General features: G+C 46.1%; 1 protein-coding gene across 2 annotated transcripts in view; it reads right to left on the reverse strand.

The window, feature by feature from the left end:
- LOC134456627 (fibulin-2-like) overlaps positions 1–11615 on the reverse strand; it is a 60386-nt gene extending 48771 nt beyond the window's left edge. For both annotated transcript variants that reach the window (XM_063208047.1, XM_063208045.1), the window contains exons 1-2: positions 11523–11615; positions 5302–6958 (exon numbers count right to left, since the gene is read on the reverse strand). In XM_063208047.1, coding sequence (XP_063064117.1) covers positions 5302–6721 — 1420 coding nt within the window. In that variant the 5' untranslated portion in view covers positions 6722–6958; positions 11523–11615. The remainder of the gene's footprint in view (positions 1–5301; positions 6959–11522) is intronic.
- Between the last annotated feature and the right edge of the window lie 5278 nt (positions 11616–16893).

Consider the following 16893-nt stretch of genomic DNA (forward strand, 5'->3'; position numbering starts at 1 on the left):
CAAGCATGCATCCGCCACTTCAGCCTTGGCAGAGGGATTTTCTGGGGCAGCCCCATCATACTAAATTATAGATGAACAACACTACTAATAAAATGCTCTTGAAGGAGAGAAGACTTAAGATGTGCGAGACAGATGTCTGAGGAGAGGGGGAAAGAAGGAAAAAGAAAGACAGAGGGGAGAGAGATCGAGAGACAGAAAGAGAGAGAGAGAGAGAGAGAGAGAGAGAGAGAGAGAGAGAGAGAGAGAGAGAGAGAGAGAGAGAGAGATGGAGAGAGAGACAGAGACAGAGACAGAGACAGAGACAGAGACAGAGACAGAGACAGAGACAGAGACAGAGACAGAGACAGAGAGCAAATGTGACGGTTTGCATCCTCTTTCCCTTAAAATGAAGAATGGGAGGTAACAGTTGGAAGTGAAGCCTGAGTAAGAGGAGGGAGTGTTCTGTGGATTGGCCTCCTGATGTAGAACAGAGCAGAGCGCGGCCCCCAGAGTCAGTTGAGAAAATGAATGAATGGATGGGGGAGGTGGGTGGGGGGCATCCTTGAAAGACAATGTCGTGAGGGAAAATAGTCACCCATCATTTTCGTAGTGCATACAAATCAGCTGTCTCTTTGCTCATGTTTTTTTTTAATAACTATGCCGTGTCTGCCAGAGATATGACACAGTCCCTATTGTTTTCAACGCCACACTATTCATTTTTTGCTTCCTGGTTCATGAGCTTTGCATTTTGGCTGGACAGAGGCAATTAAAGGAGCAGTTCTGCCAATTTCAATATGTTGATGTATTGCTCACACTACCCTTGACTTGTCAGTACCCTGTGACGCTGCATTTTGTGACTCAGCCCTTTCCGAGATCTGAGCTTTTCTTATAGGGCAGATTTTGTTTACATTAAAAACTTTCTTAGCATAGGCCAATTCCAAATATTTTCCCAAAAGGTATCGCTGTTTGCTAGTTGTCTGCTGATGTTGCATGTCTGCTGATGTTGGGAATAATTAAAAAAAAAAATTAACAAACAACTGCACAATTACAATGACCAGGATCTCGGAAAAGGCTGAAGAAAAAAAATATCTCAGGTACTGACAAGTCCAGGGTAGTGTGAGCATCACAACTGCATGTTGAAATTGGCTGGAGTTATCCTTTAAGTTACTTCTACTAGGGAATCTTCTACAGTCCAACCTGTCAACATCCAATTCACAAGACAATTTATCTTGCCTTTAGAGTTTATAGAATAAGCTACTGCTATCATTTAGATGAGGACTCTTTGCTCGTGTTATTACAGTAACTAGGGCGTGTTTGCGAAAGACAGGGAGATACAGTGTTTTTGTGACCTCTCCCAGAGACTGCTCACTCCACCTTCGGCCTACATGAAGAACCGTGCTAATACAAAAACGTACTAAAACATTTCCATCAGCGTTCTACAGTGTATGCAAATTTAGTGCCATAGAACCTAGAACTGCATAATATAAAAGTGTCTAATGTCTAGTGGAGAGTCTGGTGCAGTGTTGTACCTGAACAAGTTCATTCAACTAAATACAAACTATTTACTGTCTGATGAACAAACTATGATCGAGTTAATTCTGGTGCCTTGCAAATTAATCACATGCGCCTTCGTTTAATAGGGTGCCACAAATCCAGCCCAGTACATTGCAAAGAGCCCCAATAATAATATAAGATGACATCTAACACATGTATTTTCACTGTTCTAATGAAAAATAATTGCTTTATGTGTGTACATAGGCTAAGCCAACTGTATTGAACAATATAGTTCGCACCAACCTCTTTCAAAAAAACTGAAACTATGGAACTATGAAGGAACTAGTAAACTTAACTATAAACAACTATGAACTATGAGCAAACTACCATAGTTCATTTTGAAATATGTGAACTTTGAACTAGTTCCTGTAGAAAATGAACTTTCCCCAACACTGGTCTGGTGTTGGTTCAGAGCCAGGTGCATGCAAATGTGCCAAATGCAACATAGCACAGTAATAGTACCACTGCACAACTCAGATATGAAGATTAGGATGGATGTTTTGAGAATAAGAATTAAAATGGGTCATTTAAGATTAAAATGGGTCATTTAAGACTCTTAATATAACAATAGATGATAATCTTTTTGGAAAAGAATGTTAAGGTTATCACTAAATGATAAAGACGTGATCATGTTAAACGTGGTCTTTGTAAGACATCATGATTAATCAGTGAGGCTTTCAGGAAACAGTCTAGACTAGGACCTAACCGGGTTTTAAATTGGCAACCCCTACAAAGCTTCACGGAGACTGTCTAGACCTGGACATCACTTTTTTTTTTTTTGAAGGTTTCCGCATCAAGCTTCTAGAACACTGGGAAGATTTTGGAGCACTAGAGTGTTCTTACAGAGAGAGTCGATACGATTTTCTTAGACTTTCTGGTTCTAGTGCTTTCTTCTCTGTGTATTCTTCCTCTGTCTCACCATGTTTGTTCTAGAATTTCCACCGTTAACCAGGCTGAGCAGTGCAGTAAAGAGATCCTTCCGGAACACTATCATCATGAGTGCCTCTTCCTGTGTCATCCTCCTCTACGCTTGCCCCCCACACTCCCATACTGCCCCACTCCTCCTCCTTGTCTCACTGACCTCCAGGAGTGCTGGGGCCAGCCTGGCCAACAGAAGCCCCTCAACGTCCGGCTATCACGGTCCCAGAGGACTCCCTCTCCCCTCTCCCCTCTCCTCTCCACAGATAGCAGATTCTCATCACCTTCCTGCGGGGGCAAGGTTGTGGGCAGGTCGTACGTAAAGCAGACAGTATGGAACCTATCATCTTCACCAACCCCATCATGCTACGCTTTGGCACTCGGCCAAGTTGTCCTACCGGTCGCTCCTTCACACCCCCCCCCCCCACACACACCCTGAGGTGAGGTTGTAGTAGATTATCGTCTGTGTGACAAACGCTAATGACAAATTTACTCATGTCACGTTAGCGAAAGCGTCCTTGGGTCAGTGTCAGGGGGCCTCCCCGTTGTATGTAAACACGCAAACCAGGTTTTCGCGCTACGTATTGACCCCCAGCAGGCACTTATGTTTCATCATTTTCCACTGACACGAGCAGGAGGCGATAAGACCCCTGGGGGAGGCCCCTCCGAGGTAGTTAGTACGCTTATGGAATGTGGATGACAGGTATTCCAGGTCTATCAACACCCCGCGCCAAGTGTTACCCTAAAGAAAAAGAAGAAGAAGAAGAAGGGGGAAAAAACTCCATACATTCCTATGGAGGCCAGGTGCTGAAACAAGGGGGTATTAAAAACAGGCCTGGACAGTGGGGAAGGAACACAGCAGAGAAAGAGAGAGAGAGAGAGAGAGAGAGAGAGAGAGAGAGAGAGAGAGAGAGAGAGAGAGAGAGAGAGAGAGAGAGAGAGAGAGAGAGAGAGAGAGTGAGAGAGAGAGAGAGAGCGCCCACACATAATGTGGGTTATGAGGGGCGAGACGACTGTTTACTGATCCCACAGTACACACTCTTTCTCCCAGGCACGCAGTTGACACCAGGGGCCTAAGATGCCAGATGTATACATTCCGCATGCGTGCCGCTTAGCTGGGGAGCCCCTTTAGATTCCAACGCCAAAGGAAAGTTGTTTGTCACTAAGTCCACGTCGTAGCCCTGTACTGCTGTGTGTGCATATAGCAGACCCCCCTCTGTCCCAAGCCCACGCCGTAAAAAGTCTGCTCAACTTCCCAGAAAGCGCCTAGATCACTTTCTTGTGTGCAGGACACACACACACTATTCAAATGGCGACTATCGGCTGTATTTGACCAGACAAGGCATTTTAGAATTCCTTTGTCTTGTATGAGGAGGATAAGTTCAGTGCAAGCATATCAAAAGACAGCTACAGTAAAACTAGGGAAGTAAAGTCGTTTAAATTTACAACCAAATCCAGAGCAACCTGCTGAAGGTCTGAATGTGTGTGTGTGAGAGAGAGAGAGAGTGCGAGAGAGAGAGAGAGAGAGAGAGAGAGAGAGAGAGAGAGAGAGAGAGAGAGAGAGAGAGAGAAAGAGAAAGAGAAAGAGATAGAGACAGACTGGATGAATTTGTTCCTCTTAAAAATGACTAGGCCTGTCTCGTACCCTGTACATACCAATCCATTCTGCAGACCCGTAATCTGTTCGTCATATGCAGGGCCGGATTAAGATGACCTGGGGCCCCTAGGCTACAGGTTGCTGTGTGCCCCCCCTCCCCAGAAGGTGAATTTCACAACAAATACCCATACACAAAGTCATAATTACGAGACAGATATTAATGATAACATGTCTACCAACTGTACTCAACACTACATTTTTCAATATTGCATCTTGTCACAATTCTGCAATTTTTCACTTTTAGCCAATCAGGGGGGCCCCTTGCAGGTGGGGGCCCCTAGGCTGCAGCCATATCTAGCCTGTGCATTAATCCGGCCTTGATCATATGCTATCCATCCACTCGCAGGTGCGGCTCAGGATGTTCCCTTGTATTCACATGATCCCCGTGGGGGCGCTTTATGTCTCAGAGCTGACAACAACCAATGTTCTTGGTAATGACGAGTATTATATAATGGGGACATGATGGCACCCACCAGCCCCTGGAAATTACATCCAATAATAAATAATGGCATAATACTTTTCCATTTCATTCCTTATTACTGCAGCAATGTAGAGACAAATGTCAAATATCACACTTCATGTAGCATTTGAAATTGCTGAGAGGCAAATACAGTAGCTATGTGATTTACTGTCATGCTTTATAAAGGAGCATGTGTAAGACTGGGGTATGAATGTTGTTAGGCTGTAAAAGATGCCTGTCAAATTAAAACAGGAATGTTCATAAAAATGTTAAACCCCTTGCGAGGTTTTTACGGGAAGGAGCCATGCCAGCTGAGATGACATTAAAACATGACCTTTCTCGACAAACACAGGATATGGTCACCTAAGATATTAATATCATTCATTGCATTTAAGGCCAAATAAAGCTCACACAATGTGCAGTGATTTGAAAAAAATACTTTGTAATACTTCAAAGGCAGCAATGTTAGTAGTAGAAGCACACCGCATGTCATACTAATTTAATCAATTCAATGCTGTCTTTGAGAGATAAAGAGTATAGCAGCAAATTCCCAGGAAACCGCTGGCAGTTCCATTTAAGGTCGACATGACTTTTGCGTGACTTGAACATTCATCCCTCCCATACCCACACCCACACCCCGACCCCCACACCAGTCCCAAACCCCCAATCCCCCGCCCCCTCTGGGCTGTGTGTGTGTGAACAGGGAGATAAGGAGAGGGAGGTTATCACTTACGCTGGTGGGAATGAGGGCTGCTCTGCTCCTGCTCCTGCGTCTCCTCCTGCGCCTCCTCCTGCCCCTGCTCCTGCTCCGTGTGGTGGTGGGTGAGCAGCGTCTGGGACTGCCTCCGCGGAGGGTTCCCCTGATCCTCTCTCACGTTCACAGGCGGCGGCGCCCTGGAGGGGCTGAATCGGAGTGCGGGCAGGGCATTCTGGTCGTTGTGGGAGGCCAAGGCGTTGAGATCACGGCCGCCGTCGCCGGTGCTCTGGGAGTCTTCCTGGCTGGGCGGTGGCGGCGCACTATTCCTGTTCCTGTGCTCGTGCTCGTGCTGGGCCTTGTGCCTGGCCTCCCTCTCACCATGTGCGGTCCGGGGCTGCTGCTGCTCCCTCTGGGGGGGCCCTCTCTGCGTCTCGACATGTCGTCGGCTTTGTCCCTCAAAGGGCCCCTGGTGCTTTGGTGGGGCCTGCGCTTTAGTGGTTGTCGTTGTCGTTGTTGTTGTCGTCGTCGTTCTCGCGTGGTCTGCTGCTGCCGAGTGCTCTGGTGCTGGTGCGTCTCTGGTTTCGTACACCCCTTGCGCCTCCCTCAGCTCCTGCTTGGCACCGTCACTGCTGAGGGGATCGTGGGAAAGTGGCGCTTCAGAGGGGGTGTCTTCATGGGGTGAGGAGGAGGAGGAGGAGGAGGTCGGCTCTGGCTCGGCCGGCTCGACCGCCTCTCGAGGGTCCGCCGTGGTGAAGTCTAGCGGGTAGTCGTACTCTTCGTCCACGGGCGAATCGGTGGGGTCTTCTCTATAGAGGGGTAGATAGTTACTGAAGGTCCCCTCACGGTGCCCCTCGCGGTGGTGCCTGCTGTCCTCTGGCGTGGAGGTCAGCGTGGGTTTCTTCAAGGCCTTCTCGGGTTCGCAGTCTGGCACCGGGGAGCACATGAGCTTGCCGCCATCATTGGGGCAATGGCACACCTCGCAGGCACTCATCCGAAAGGTGTGCCCCGCGTCGTACTTCTGGCCGTGGTGGTGGACGCAGCCCACGCGCTCGCACTGGGCGCAGCCGTCCGCGGGCGTGGACACCTCGATGCAGTTGGCCGGGATGTCCGGGCAGGGGATGAAGTGGCAGGTGATGCGGCCGCCGCCCGCCGGGCACGAGCACTCGGTGCTGCCAAAGTCCACGAAGTAGGACTCGCCCTCGGGCACCTTGCCCTGGCGGAAGCCGGCGTTCAGGCAGTCGTAGTACTGGTAGCCCTCGCAGGCGCAGCCCCGCCGCAGGCAGGTGGCACAGCAGGCGCCTCGCTCCAGCACCTCCTCGATGCAGTTGTCTGTGACGGCGGGGCAATCCACCCCAGTGCAGTCCCTCGTCTGGCAGCTCACATCTGCCACCCAGCAGACAGCCACCACGCACCACCACAGCCACACTGCTCCTCCTTTCAGCCCCGAGCAGGACATTTTTTTTTTTTTTATTTCTTCCAAAATGTCTAACTTTCTTTCTTTTCTTGTTTTATTCCTTGGCTGATTTTGTGAAACAGAAGTTCTGGAGGTCTTGACAGGTCTCTGGGTTGGCTTTCTCTCTCTAGGGGGAAATGACTTGAAATGCTCTATAAAATCCGAGAGTCCGGCCGGGAATTTTCGAAACAGGGCTCGCTCTGTAGTCCGGCTTCCCTTTGATCACTGGCCTTTGTGAACCTGTGGCATTGAGAAGCGGGCGAGAGGTATGTTAGATACAGCGTGCAGCATACTCCCTGTCATGCTCCCTCATGCAGTCTAAATAGCTCCATCGGAACGGCGGCAGCAGCAGGGCTGGGTTAAGATGCCACTGGGCCCCTAGGATACAGGTTGCTGTGCCCCCCCCACCCCCCAGAAGGCAAATTTCGTGACAAATTTGCCTAGACAGCGCCATAATTATGAGCTAGGATAACATGTCTACCAACTGTACTCTACACTATTTTCAATATTGTATATTGTGCAATTGTGCAATTTTTAATTACTGGTCAATCAGGGCCCCCCTGGCAGGTGGGGGGCCCTAGGCTGCAGCCATATCCTGCCTGTGCATTAATCCGATCCTGGACGACCGGCGGCGTAGACCAGATCAAGCCCAACTAGTTTTACCCCGGGCCACATGGTGGTCTGAGGACCTCATAGGAAAACATATCAATTCATCAGCGCTGCATAGCCACCACGCATACCACTGCCAATTTCATGCCGCACAGCCAGATGCGTAGTGTTTAAACTTTGTGGGGTCGGCTTTGTTGATGTGTATATTGGTGAAGACTGAACTCAATCTCTGGACTAATAGAGGTCTCGGGATTCCCCTTCTTTGCATGCATACTTGCAATAACTGCCCGATATTTTGCACCCATATTTAAGCCCGTGGAAATAAATTCCACAGAAAAGACTGTAAATCTCCCCTCTATATTAAGCCAAACAGTTCCCTGGGAGAAGTCCAAACATTTTGAGAAGAGTCGTGTAAGCAGTCAGCACCCTGGTCAATAAAACATGAAATGTGTAGTGTTTCACTTTCAACTCACAATTAACACCCCAATATGCTCAATCCTTTAAACAAACAGGTTTGGATGTTAAAAATGGAAAAGTATTCTGTAGATAGAGCATTTCATTAAGACTGACTGTTTATGCCATTCGGAATACTGTGTAAGAGAATTTAAGGCATATCAAAACTAGAGCTTATAACTAATTTGCTGACACATAAATAAACACACACTAGAAACATTGTTATGACAAAGACATTAGTGGTAATAGAGACAACATAGCCATATTATAGTAATTACAACAAATAGCAACAAATAGGCCAATACTCTTGCTTGCTTCATTTAGAACCCCCCGCCACAAACAAAATGGGCCTTCAATATCACATGTGTGGGTTATTTCTCATGGCACTGTTTTGGTCTAGCCACCCTGCGCCAACTTTGCAGAGAAAGCCATTCATTATAACCAGACAAGCCAATCAGGCCGTGGTCGGTCGGTCGTGCAGTGGGGGTACAGTGGCCCAGGTGCTGGGTCTGATCCCAGTTCAAAGCCCGACTCGGAGATGTTTTTCCAGCCAGGGGAAGGGGATATTAGGCGGGCAATTAGTCTGGCGAGCGACAATGAGACGCAGACTCAATATAAACTGCCCGACTTACCTGGTAGACAGCCGTCTCTGAACGCTTGCCTTGCATGCAAAAGCACTAAAAATAACAATGGGGAACAACACTGTCTTTTAAAGGGGTATGCCACTATTTTGGGGCTTAACACAGTTAAAATCATTGGCTGGGGTTTATAGAGGTGGTAAAGTGTCTTATTTTTCATGTTAAGCGTTGTCTTGCTTTAAGACAAGTTAAAAGAGCGAATATGTCGCTAAGCTAGTGAAAGTCAATGTATCCGTGAAGCATTGTAGGATGCTACACGGATCCATTGACTTTCACAAGCTTAGCGACATATTCCCTTATATTAACTTGTCTTAAAGCAAGACAACGCTTAACATGAAAAATAAGACACTTTACCACCTGTATAAACCCCAGCCAACGATTTTAACTGTATTAAGCCCCAAAATAGTGGCATACCCCTTTAAGGTTTTCTCCAGCCTATAAGATCAATATGCTGTTACCTAAGCCTTTGAAGGCTTTTTTTCTATTTGAAATTTAAGGTACTAAATGAAACAAATGATCTAAAACTTCTGCATATTATGGAAAACTATTCCAAACAGTGCTGCATTAGATGTGATAGAGTGAAATTGTCCTATTTTACTCCATCACATCTTGGCCACACTTCAATCATCATACAGAGAGGGAGAGTGCCAGCGCAGGCTTACTGTTGGCGAGCTACACCTTCTTCAATATTCCACTCGTTATAGGAATACATGGCCAGGGGAGTCAGGTTGTTTAGTGGCCTGCTCAGGATATGTCAATAAAAGCCACAGAATGTTTAGACACAATTGAAGTGTGAACAAACTCTGCGAAGTGGTCTCACACCCTGTAGATATTGGGTTTCCAGGAGCAGCTGGTTTCTATTTGGCTTTCCTGTTAGACGGCAGCTAAACCTTTTAAATATCCAGTGGGATCTTACACCGCCGCGTTATGTCAGTCGCACACATTTTAAACTGCTGCAGAATATACAATGCTTTCCACTGTAAAGTACTATAGCATACTCCTATTTACATTTAATACGAACCATATATTGATGTTTGGGTGCAAAATACTTTTGCATGTGGTAAAAATAGTACATTAAAAACTTCACAGTAGGCCTACATTAGTCTACATACAGCTGCCAACTACTTTCTACTCATCAAGTAGCATTTATAGTTAGAGTTATTTTACTTTATTTACTCTATAGGACCCATTTAGTTTTTATCCTTTATTTTACCCAGGTAGTCACACTGAGACAGTAGTCTCTTTTGCTAGTGAGTCTTGGCCCAGAAAAGAAGCTCTAACATTGCGCATGAGGGCTGGTGCACACAGTAACAAAAGGCATCTAGTGCTGTTGAACAAAGCCTGCACGGCACGCAAAGTAAAACACAATGGCAGACAGATGTCAACATGTGGCTTGGTATTTACACAGGGCAAAAAGTCGGCCCACACTGACATGTTATATTTCCCTCAAAAGACACCTTCTCTCTGCCCTTGTGTGCGTGCGTACATGTGTGCAATGGCGAAAAACCTGCTTGAACATGTCTCCACAGCTCGTGCGCAGCCAGAGATAGCCTCTGCTAGGCAACTGTTTTCCACATTACTGTCATTCAAAAGGAACATCAAAGAGCCTGTTGTGATGTCACTCATAGTTTTAGGAGCCCCAGAGAAATGTTTGTAGTGGGAAAGAGCAAATCAAAACAGTCTAATCTTGATGATCAATTCACTGGAATAACTTTTTTTTCTACACTTTCCCTTTCATGAGGAAACCTGAAATATACACAAAAGCCAGTAATAGCTTCAGATTATCCTGCCTCAATCTTCAGCGGTGAAAGTCTGTCCCCACTGCTATGGCAGGCAGAGCCTTCTGACCCAGCAATCAGGCTCACAAATGAACGCGCAGCAGCCTGTGGTGCGCTGTGCTTTGATGCAGGATACAGTCAGACACCCACAACCCACCACGACCCTCATTTAGATGTCAAGATTGATGTAAAACCTCTTCAGCCCTTTCCATGTCCTCCCTCTTCTCTCTCCCACTCATTTTCCCCTGTCACCCTCTGTCTCTCTATCCCTCCAGCCCCCACTTTAACTCCAGCGCTTCACTTCTTCAACTCATGAGCCCCCATGTAATGAAAAGAACACAAGTGCCTCAGAGATTCTTTACACTGGCCATCAGTCCTAGCATTGTCTGGGAACCTATGCAATACAATTGACTGACCCTCAACTGACATTTAGCTCACCCAGGTAGATTATGGTAGGCTACCCCTCCTTTGTTGCACACACATTGTTGACACACGCTGATTTTGCCATTGTTTTGTGTTGACTTTAACACATGTTAATAGATGGTGTCATAATTGAATGGCAAGACCCATCTGTTGAAACCAGCATCTGTGTTTACTCCGGGTTATGATCGTCCCTTTTTAAGAGTGGTGGTGGCGGTGATAAATCTGCGGTATCTTATCTGTAGGTCAGAAGCAGTGATAGGCATATCAGCCTGATGGAAGACATGTGGTGGTGGAACGCTTTTATGTGCTTGTTAGGATGTAGAGATAACGCCCCACTCTGACACACAAAACTCCCAATTCAGTGCAAATGCATTAGGGAGTGACACCACTCGTTATCATCCATGGTTATTATCACCCAATGTGTATTAGGCACTAAAAATGATGGCATGCCCGTGCCTACTACACGTACTTCAGGAAATAGAGTGATAACTCTGTCAAGACCTCTAAAAACCATCAGCTGTCATTTCAGAACAAATTGCTACTGACCGCTGTTACGCGTCGACGCCACACTGAAAAATATCAACGAATGATAACTGCAGCCTATTCGGTGAAATTTAATGGAATAAAACTATTATGATGAAAACTGTTGTATACAAGTGTTTTCGACGCTTTATATGTTAGGCTACTCTAGATTTCACAAGACCGCATTTGCTATTCGGGGAAAATGACGGTGTGTGTCCCCATCACATCTGTAGCGCATAACTTGAATCTCAGCACCGGACACCTCAACTTTGTCAAGAGTTTACATGTTCACAGGACATGCACGCCAAAAACACAAGTCATAGTTATGGATATTATATGAAAGTTAAAGAAATGGGGGAGCACCACAAGGGCTATTCTTACCTGAAGTTTCACGGTGTTTCCATTAACTGCGAACATCCCAGATTTGGAGTTGCACGGGGAAGCTGCGCGTGTCAGAGTTTGCTCTGAGTTTGCTCCTTGCTCTCCGCTCTGTGACTGCGAGGCAGGGGGGTGTCTCGCCAAGGGGAGGGACACGGTTTCTTTTTAGTGCCACCGTGCATCCATACACCCCACGAAAAGTCATTAAGCCTCCATGGATTGCACGTTTTAAACACGCGTAAAGTGGATTAAATAAGTTTTGAAGTGAATGTTACTGTAGGCCTACGTTACAACCTGATAGACGGCATTCCATGGTTATTTAAACCAGTAACACCATTAAAGGATTGCATTCGGAAGATTAGTTTATTTCTCCAGACCTTATTTATCGTTTTATCATTATCCAAAATATAGCAGGGCAACTATTAGCTTTATTTAACCCTAATATGTTTTTAAAATGTTGTGTTTGTACACTTCAACTAAATTATTTTATCAACAATTCCAGCCTAGACACAGTTCAAATGGAATTTCTATTACCACACACACACACACACACACACACACACACACACACACACACACACACACACACACACACACACACACACACACACACACACACACACACACACTCAGAGAGAGAGAGAGAGAGAGAGAGAGAGAGAGAGAGAGAGAGAGAGAGAGAGAGAGAGAGAGAGAGAGAGAGAGAGAGAGAGAGAGAGGGATATTGCACTGCACATCCTTATGTAATCAGCCTCTGTGATCTTAGGGGGAAATGGCCAAGACAGATAGACAAGACAAGCCCAGGCACTGACAATAAATCATGCGGGGCCGGGGTGGCAGTTTGATTTTTGGAAGCAGTGCAGGCACCACCAGGAGAGAGGGGTAGAGGGCGCGCACAAAAGCAGTCCAGGGGCTCGGCATAATTGAACGGCAGGGTCCATGGGGTTATGAGAGGCGAGGTACTGATGTATTGTAATTCAGCTCCTCCATGACAAATCAATGACATGGAGGATGAAGAAAGTGCCAAGCATTTTTTCCCTTTCCCCTCTCAATATGACTCTCATGACTTGATTGACTTTCTTGACTTGGTTAGTATCCCATGTGATGACGGGAATGGACAGACCTAAACGTGGGCTGGAATTTGTGCTGTGCATTTCCCATGGTTCTTCCCCAATTGTTTTTTTTGTGTGTGGTTTGTGATTTAAATCCTTCATTCAACTCAAAGATACCCCCTTCTTTACTTCTCTTCTCACACAAAGCAATCTCATCAGATATTTGCTGTATGGTTACTGCAATGTGCAATAATGTTTATTAGGTCTTTGTGTATGTCTTGTAGCCTATCTACAGTATTATATTTATGTATCTATGTAAACTGTCAGAGACCTTAATTTCCCTCGGATTAATAGAAGTACTCTACTCTTCTCATTCCCAGGCTGCTTGCCTAGATCGATAATTGGTCGCGCAAACAATCTGGTGAGACAGTTAGTTCCTCTGTCTGCTTCCACATCATAGCCAACGCCTCCAACCTGGCATCATCTGCTATGTCAGTTTCATTTACTACATGTATGTTTTCATTCAGTTTGGCTCGCACCATATGCTAAGAGCTCCATATGCAAAGTGATGTAATAGGCCTACATTAGGATATCTGCTCAATTTTTTTACTGATCCTGGACTAGTGTTTTTTTAAAGAGCTTTTTGCCTTTATTGTTTTGACAGGACAGTGGAAGAGAGACAGGAAATGAGTGGGGAGAGAGAGACGGGGACGGATTGGCCAGCGATTGGCCAGCGTAATAACCCAGTGCCCTACCGACTGATTTAGAATGAGAAGAGCCATCATGGTTTAACATTGGATGTGTTTGCGTCAGTGCAAATGACTTCACCCTAATCAACTCTGGTGGCCCTGATGACTTGAGCACATGAGTAACTGGCTCCGGTGCCTTCCTTACGTCTAGGGGGGTTGGTTGGGGGGGCGCTAGAGGCTGTGTGTGTGTGTGTGTGTGTGTGTGTGTGTGTGTGTGTGTGTGTGTGTGTGTGTGTGTGTGTGTGTGTGTGCGTGCGTGTGTGTGTGTGTGTGTGCGTGCGTGCGTGTGTGTGTTTGTGTGTGTGTGTGTGTGTTTGTGTGTGTGTGTGTGTGTGTGTGTGTGTGTGTGTGTGTGTGTGTGTGTGTGTGTGTGTGTGTGTGTGTGTGTGTGTGTGTGTGTGTGTGTGTGTGTGTGTGTGTGCGCATATGTATGTGTTTGTGCGTTTGTGTACGTGTGTAATCATGTGCATGTGTCCGTGCATTCATACATGCTTGTGTGTGCATGAGAGAGAGAGAGAGAGTTGGGGAGAGAGAGAGAGAGAGAGAGAGAGAGAGAGAGAGAGAGAGAGAGAGAGAGAGAGAGAGAGAGCGTTGGAGAGAGAGAGAGAGCGTTGGAGAGAGAGAGAGAGAGAGAGAGAGAGAGAGAGAGAGAGAGAGAGAGAGAGAGAGAGAGAGAGAGAGAGAGAGAGAGAGTTGGAGAGAGAGAGAGAGAGAGAGAGAGAGAGAGAGAGAGAGAGAGAGAGAGAGAGTTGCTGTTGGAGTTGGAGGTAGATGAATGAGAGGGGGTGGCTGGGGACGGCATTGACAGGGGCCTAGAAAGTGTCCCACCAACTAATTTGACACGTGGTCTCTGTGACTGCAGATTCGCCGCACGCCTGAGCGCACTCCAAAGAGTGGCCATGATTTAAGCCCTTTAGCCCCCTGACGCTGATGAAGACGGAGCCAGGACACAGTCAGTGTTACCGCTGTGTTGGTGCTGCTGAACAGACATGACAGTGAATAGGACTCAGAGAATCAGCAAATCTTATTGATAACAGCTGTAAAATACTCCATCATGTTGCCTCTTTCACAATCCCCCAAATAACACTCTCTATAATAACACCAAGGCCTTAAAATCCCTTTTAATGTGAAACGCAACAGCTGAATTCCTCTCGACACTTACAATCTAGGCACAACAACACAGTTCTGCAAGGGAGTTCTTCAAAAGGAAATAATGTTCTGGTGTTCTGATGCAATCAGCATTCCCTAGGTGAGTGCCATGAGGAGGGAGCGTGTAGTTGGGGAAGTGGCTCGGAGTCGAGATTGTCGAAACGGACGTGTGTCCTCATCTCAATGCAATCTCAGCGCTGTGCTGCGCTGTGCTGTGCGAGTATAATATTCGCTCGGTGTGCCGGGTAACCTGATCTGACGTGGGCTGACTTGGGGGCAGGTAATTGCCCCTCCGTCTCTGTTGTTATTTCCCAGTCATGCATGTCTGAATTGTGACTTCTGCCAATGCTGCATGGGGCTGCACCTCCTCCTCCTCCTCCTCCAGTGCCCCTGGCCTGCACCTCCTCCTCCTCCTCCTCCAGTGCCCCTGGCCTGTTCCCTCTCCACCCGGCGTCTCCTCCAACCCCCCCCCCCCCCCTCCACACACACACACACACACACAAACACACCACCACCACCACCCCTTTAATAATCCACCTAATGGGCTGAGGGTTTTAAGTGTCTCCAGGACTTTTCGTCATTTTCCATGATTAACTTTGGGCCAAAAACTGCTGGAGATTAGACACTGGGGGTCTCTCCCTTTCCCCCGGACGGGCGAAGAGGCCTTTTGTCACACAAGAATCCCTCTGGGATTTTTTTGTTCGCCTACGCAGTTCTGTGTGTCCCAGTTGGGCCCCCTCATGTCATTTGTGACCTCATCTTATCCAGTCGGACTCGGAGCGTAGGGAATTCCAGGGGGGCGTTGCAGGTGTTGATGTTATCTCCCTGTCCTGTTAGCGTGTCACATTGTCCTGGATTTCGGTCCCCCCCACCCCCTTATTTGCACAGGTGGGAGCTGTTACAGCTGTGCACCACAACCACACCACACTCTCACCTGTTGCAGACAAGCTTGTCATTAATACATACAACCTGCCCTCTTGTAAACAACTACAGTATTCTAGCACTCACAATGACCTCTATTTAGTCTGCAGAGCCCTGGTAATCTGTATTTAGTCTACATTTCCTGCAAATCGTTTGCGAAAGCTAAAGGAGCAAGTGGGGGTGAGGAGTGTGTGTCCATGTTCTGTATTCATGGGTTTATTTGGATAGAGATCTGCACACTATACTTTACAAGACACTTGCCCCTCTGTGTCATAGTTATGTTATTATTATGCGGCATCCGATTTTGTAGGGTGGATCATTTTCCATTTTATATAATTACAGATCACAATCACACATTGTTTTTGAGGTATGAAGTCAGCATGTGCTTTAGAAACCTCACTGACATTTTCAGCTTTGTTGTAAAACATGAGGAAGAGTCATGAGGATGTTTAAGGACTCTCTCTCTCTCTCTCTCTCTCTCTCTCTCTGTCTCTCTCTCTCTCTCTCTCTCTCTCTCTCTCTCTCTCTCTCTCTCTCTCTCTCTCTCTCTCGGTTGGTTTTGTCTTGTTTTTACTCTGAGAGTTACACTTGTTTGTGGATTTACACTATTAGGACAAAAATAAGTGCACAATTTAGCACATTGGATACTTTGGTGTATGGCTTCATCTGATGAATTGTCTTGAGTTAATGGTGACTTGCTGTATTGTGGATGGTCATCTGTACATGCTGAAACACCATCAGCCATAATAAAATGTCACAGGAGTAACTTAATAAACCCCTCAAATGACAAATGAGGCCTTTATATTATTATATTATTACATTGGCCTACTGAATATATATAATTACAATAATGCAGGTTAATAATGTTAATATATTCTTGAAAACAATTGCTGGTGCTTGCGTATCCATCAAATCTTTTCTGCAACATCAGCAATATGAAAGCAATAGTCATACTTCAAGAGAATATCCTTGACGTTGGTTACACAGAAAACTCTGGTGACAAGTTCTTCTTCCTCTGTACTGTGACGGTGTCTTCATGACTAACATTCCATGGCTTGCTACACCACCCAGTTTTTAAGCTCTTAGTCAAGCCTGCATACAGTTGCATACATTTAGTGAAAATGTTTCGTTTTCATACGGTATATTGTTATATAGTATGTTCCACCTATACTGTAAGTGTAACCACTGAACAATACAGTACGTGTCTTTCATCTGATGCCTGTAATCAACTCACTTTTCCTTAGCATAACATTAACTGAAGTGAATTTGAGCCTAAATAATCAGGATTAATCAATACAAGTCTAAACTCCAACGACTTGAACTTTACTCTGTTCACTCATGCATTCATACAATCTTTCCTATGCTAGTAGCATGTTAACTGTCCATCAATCACCATACACATACTGTGCAGTATACCCTCATGAATCCTCTGAAAACTACACAATGGCACCAATTCAGCATGTGTGTGCACTGCTGCCCTTTCTCCATCAGCTCTGCCCGCAA

Source organism: Engraulis encrasicolus, chromosome 10 (assembly GCF_034702125.1).
Source record: "Engraulis encrasicolus isolate BLACKSEA-1 chromosome 10, IST_EnEncr_1.0, whole genome shotgun sequence".
Lineage (NCBI taxonomy): Eukaryota > Metazoa > Chordata > Actinopteri > Clupeiformes > Engraulidae > Engraulis > Engraulis encrasicolus.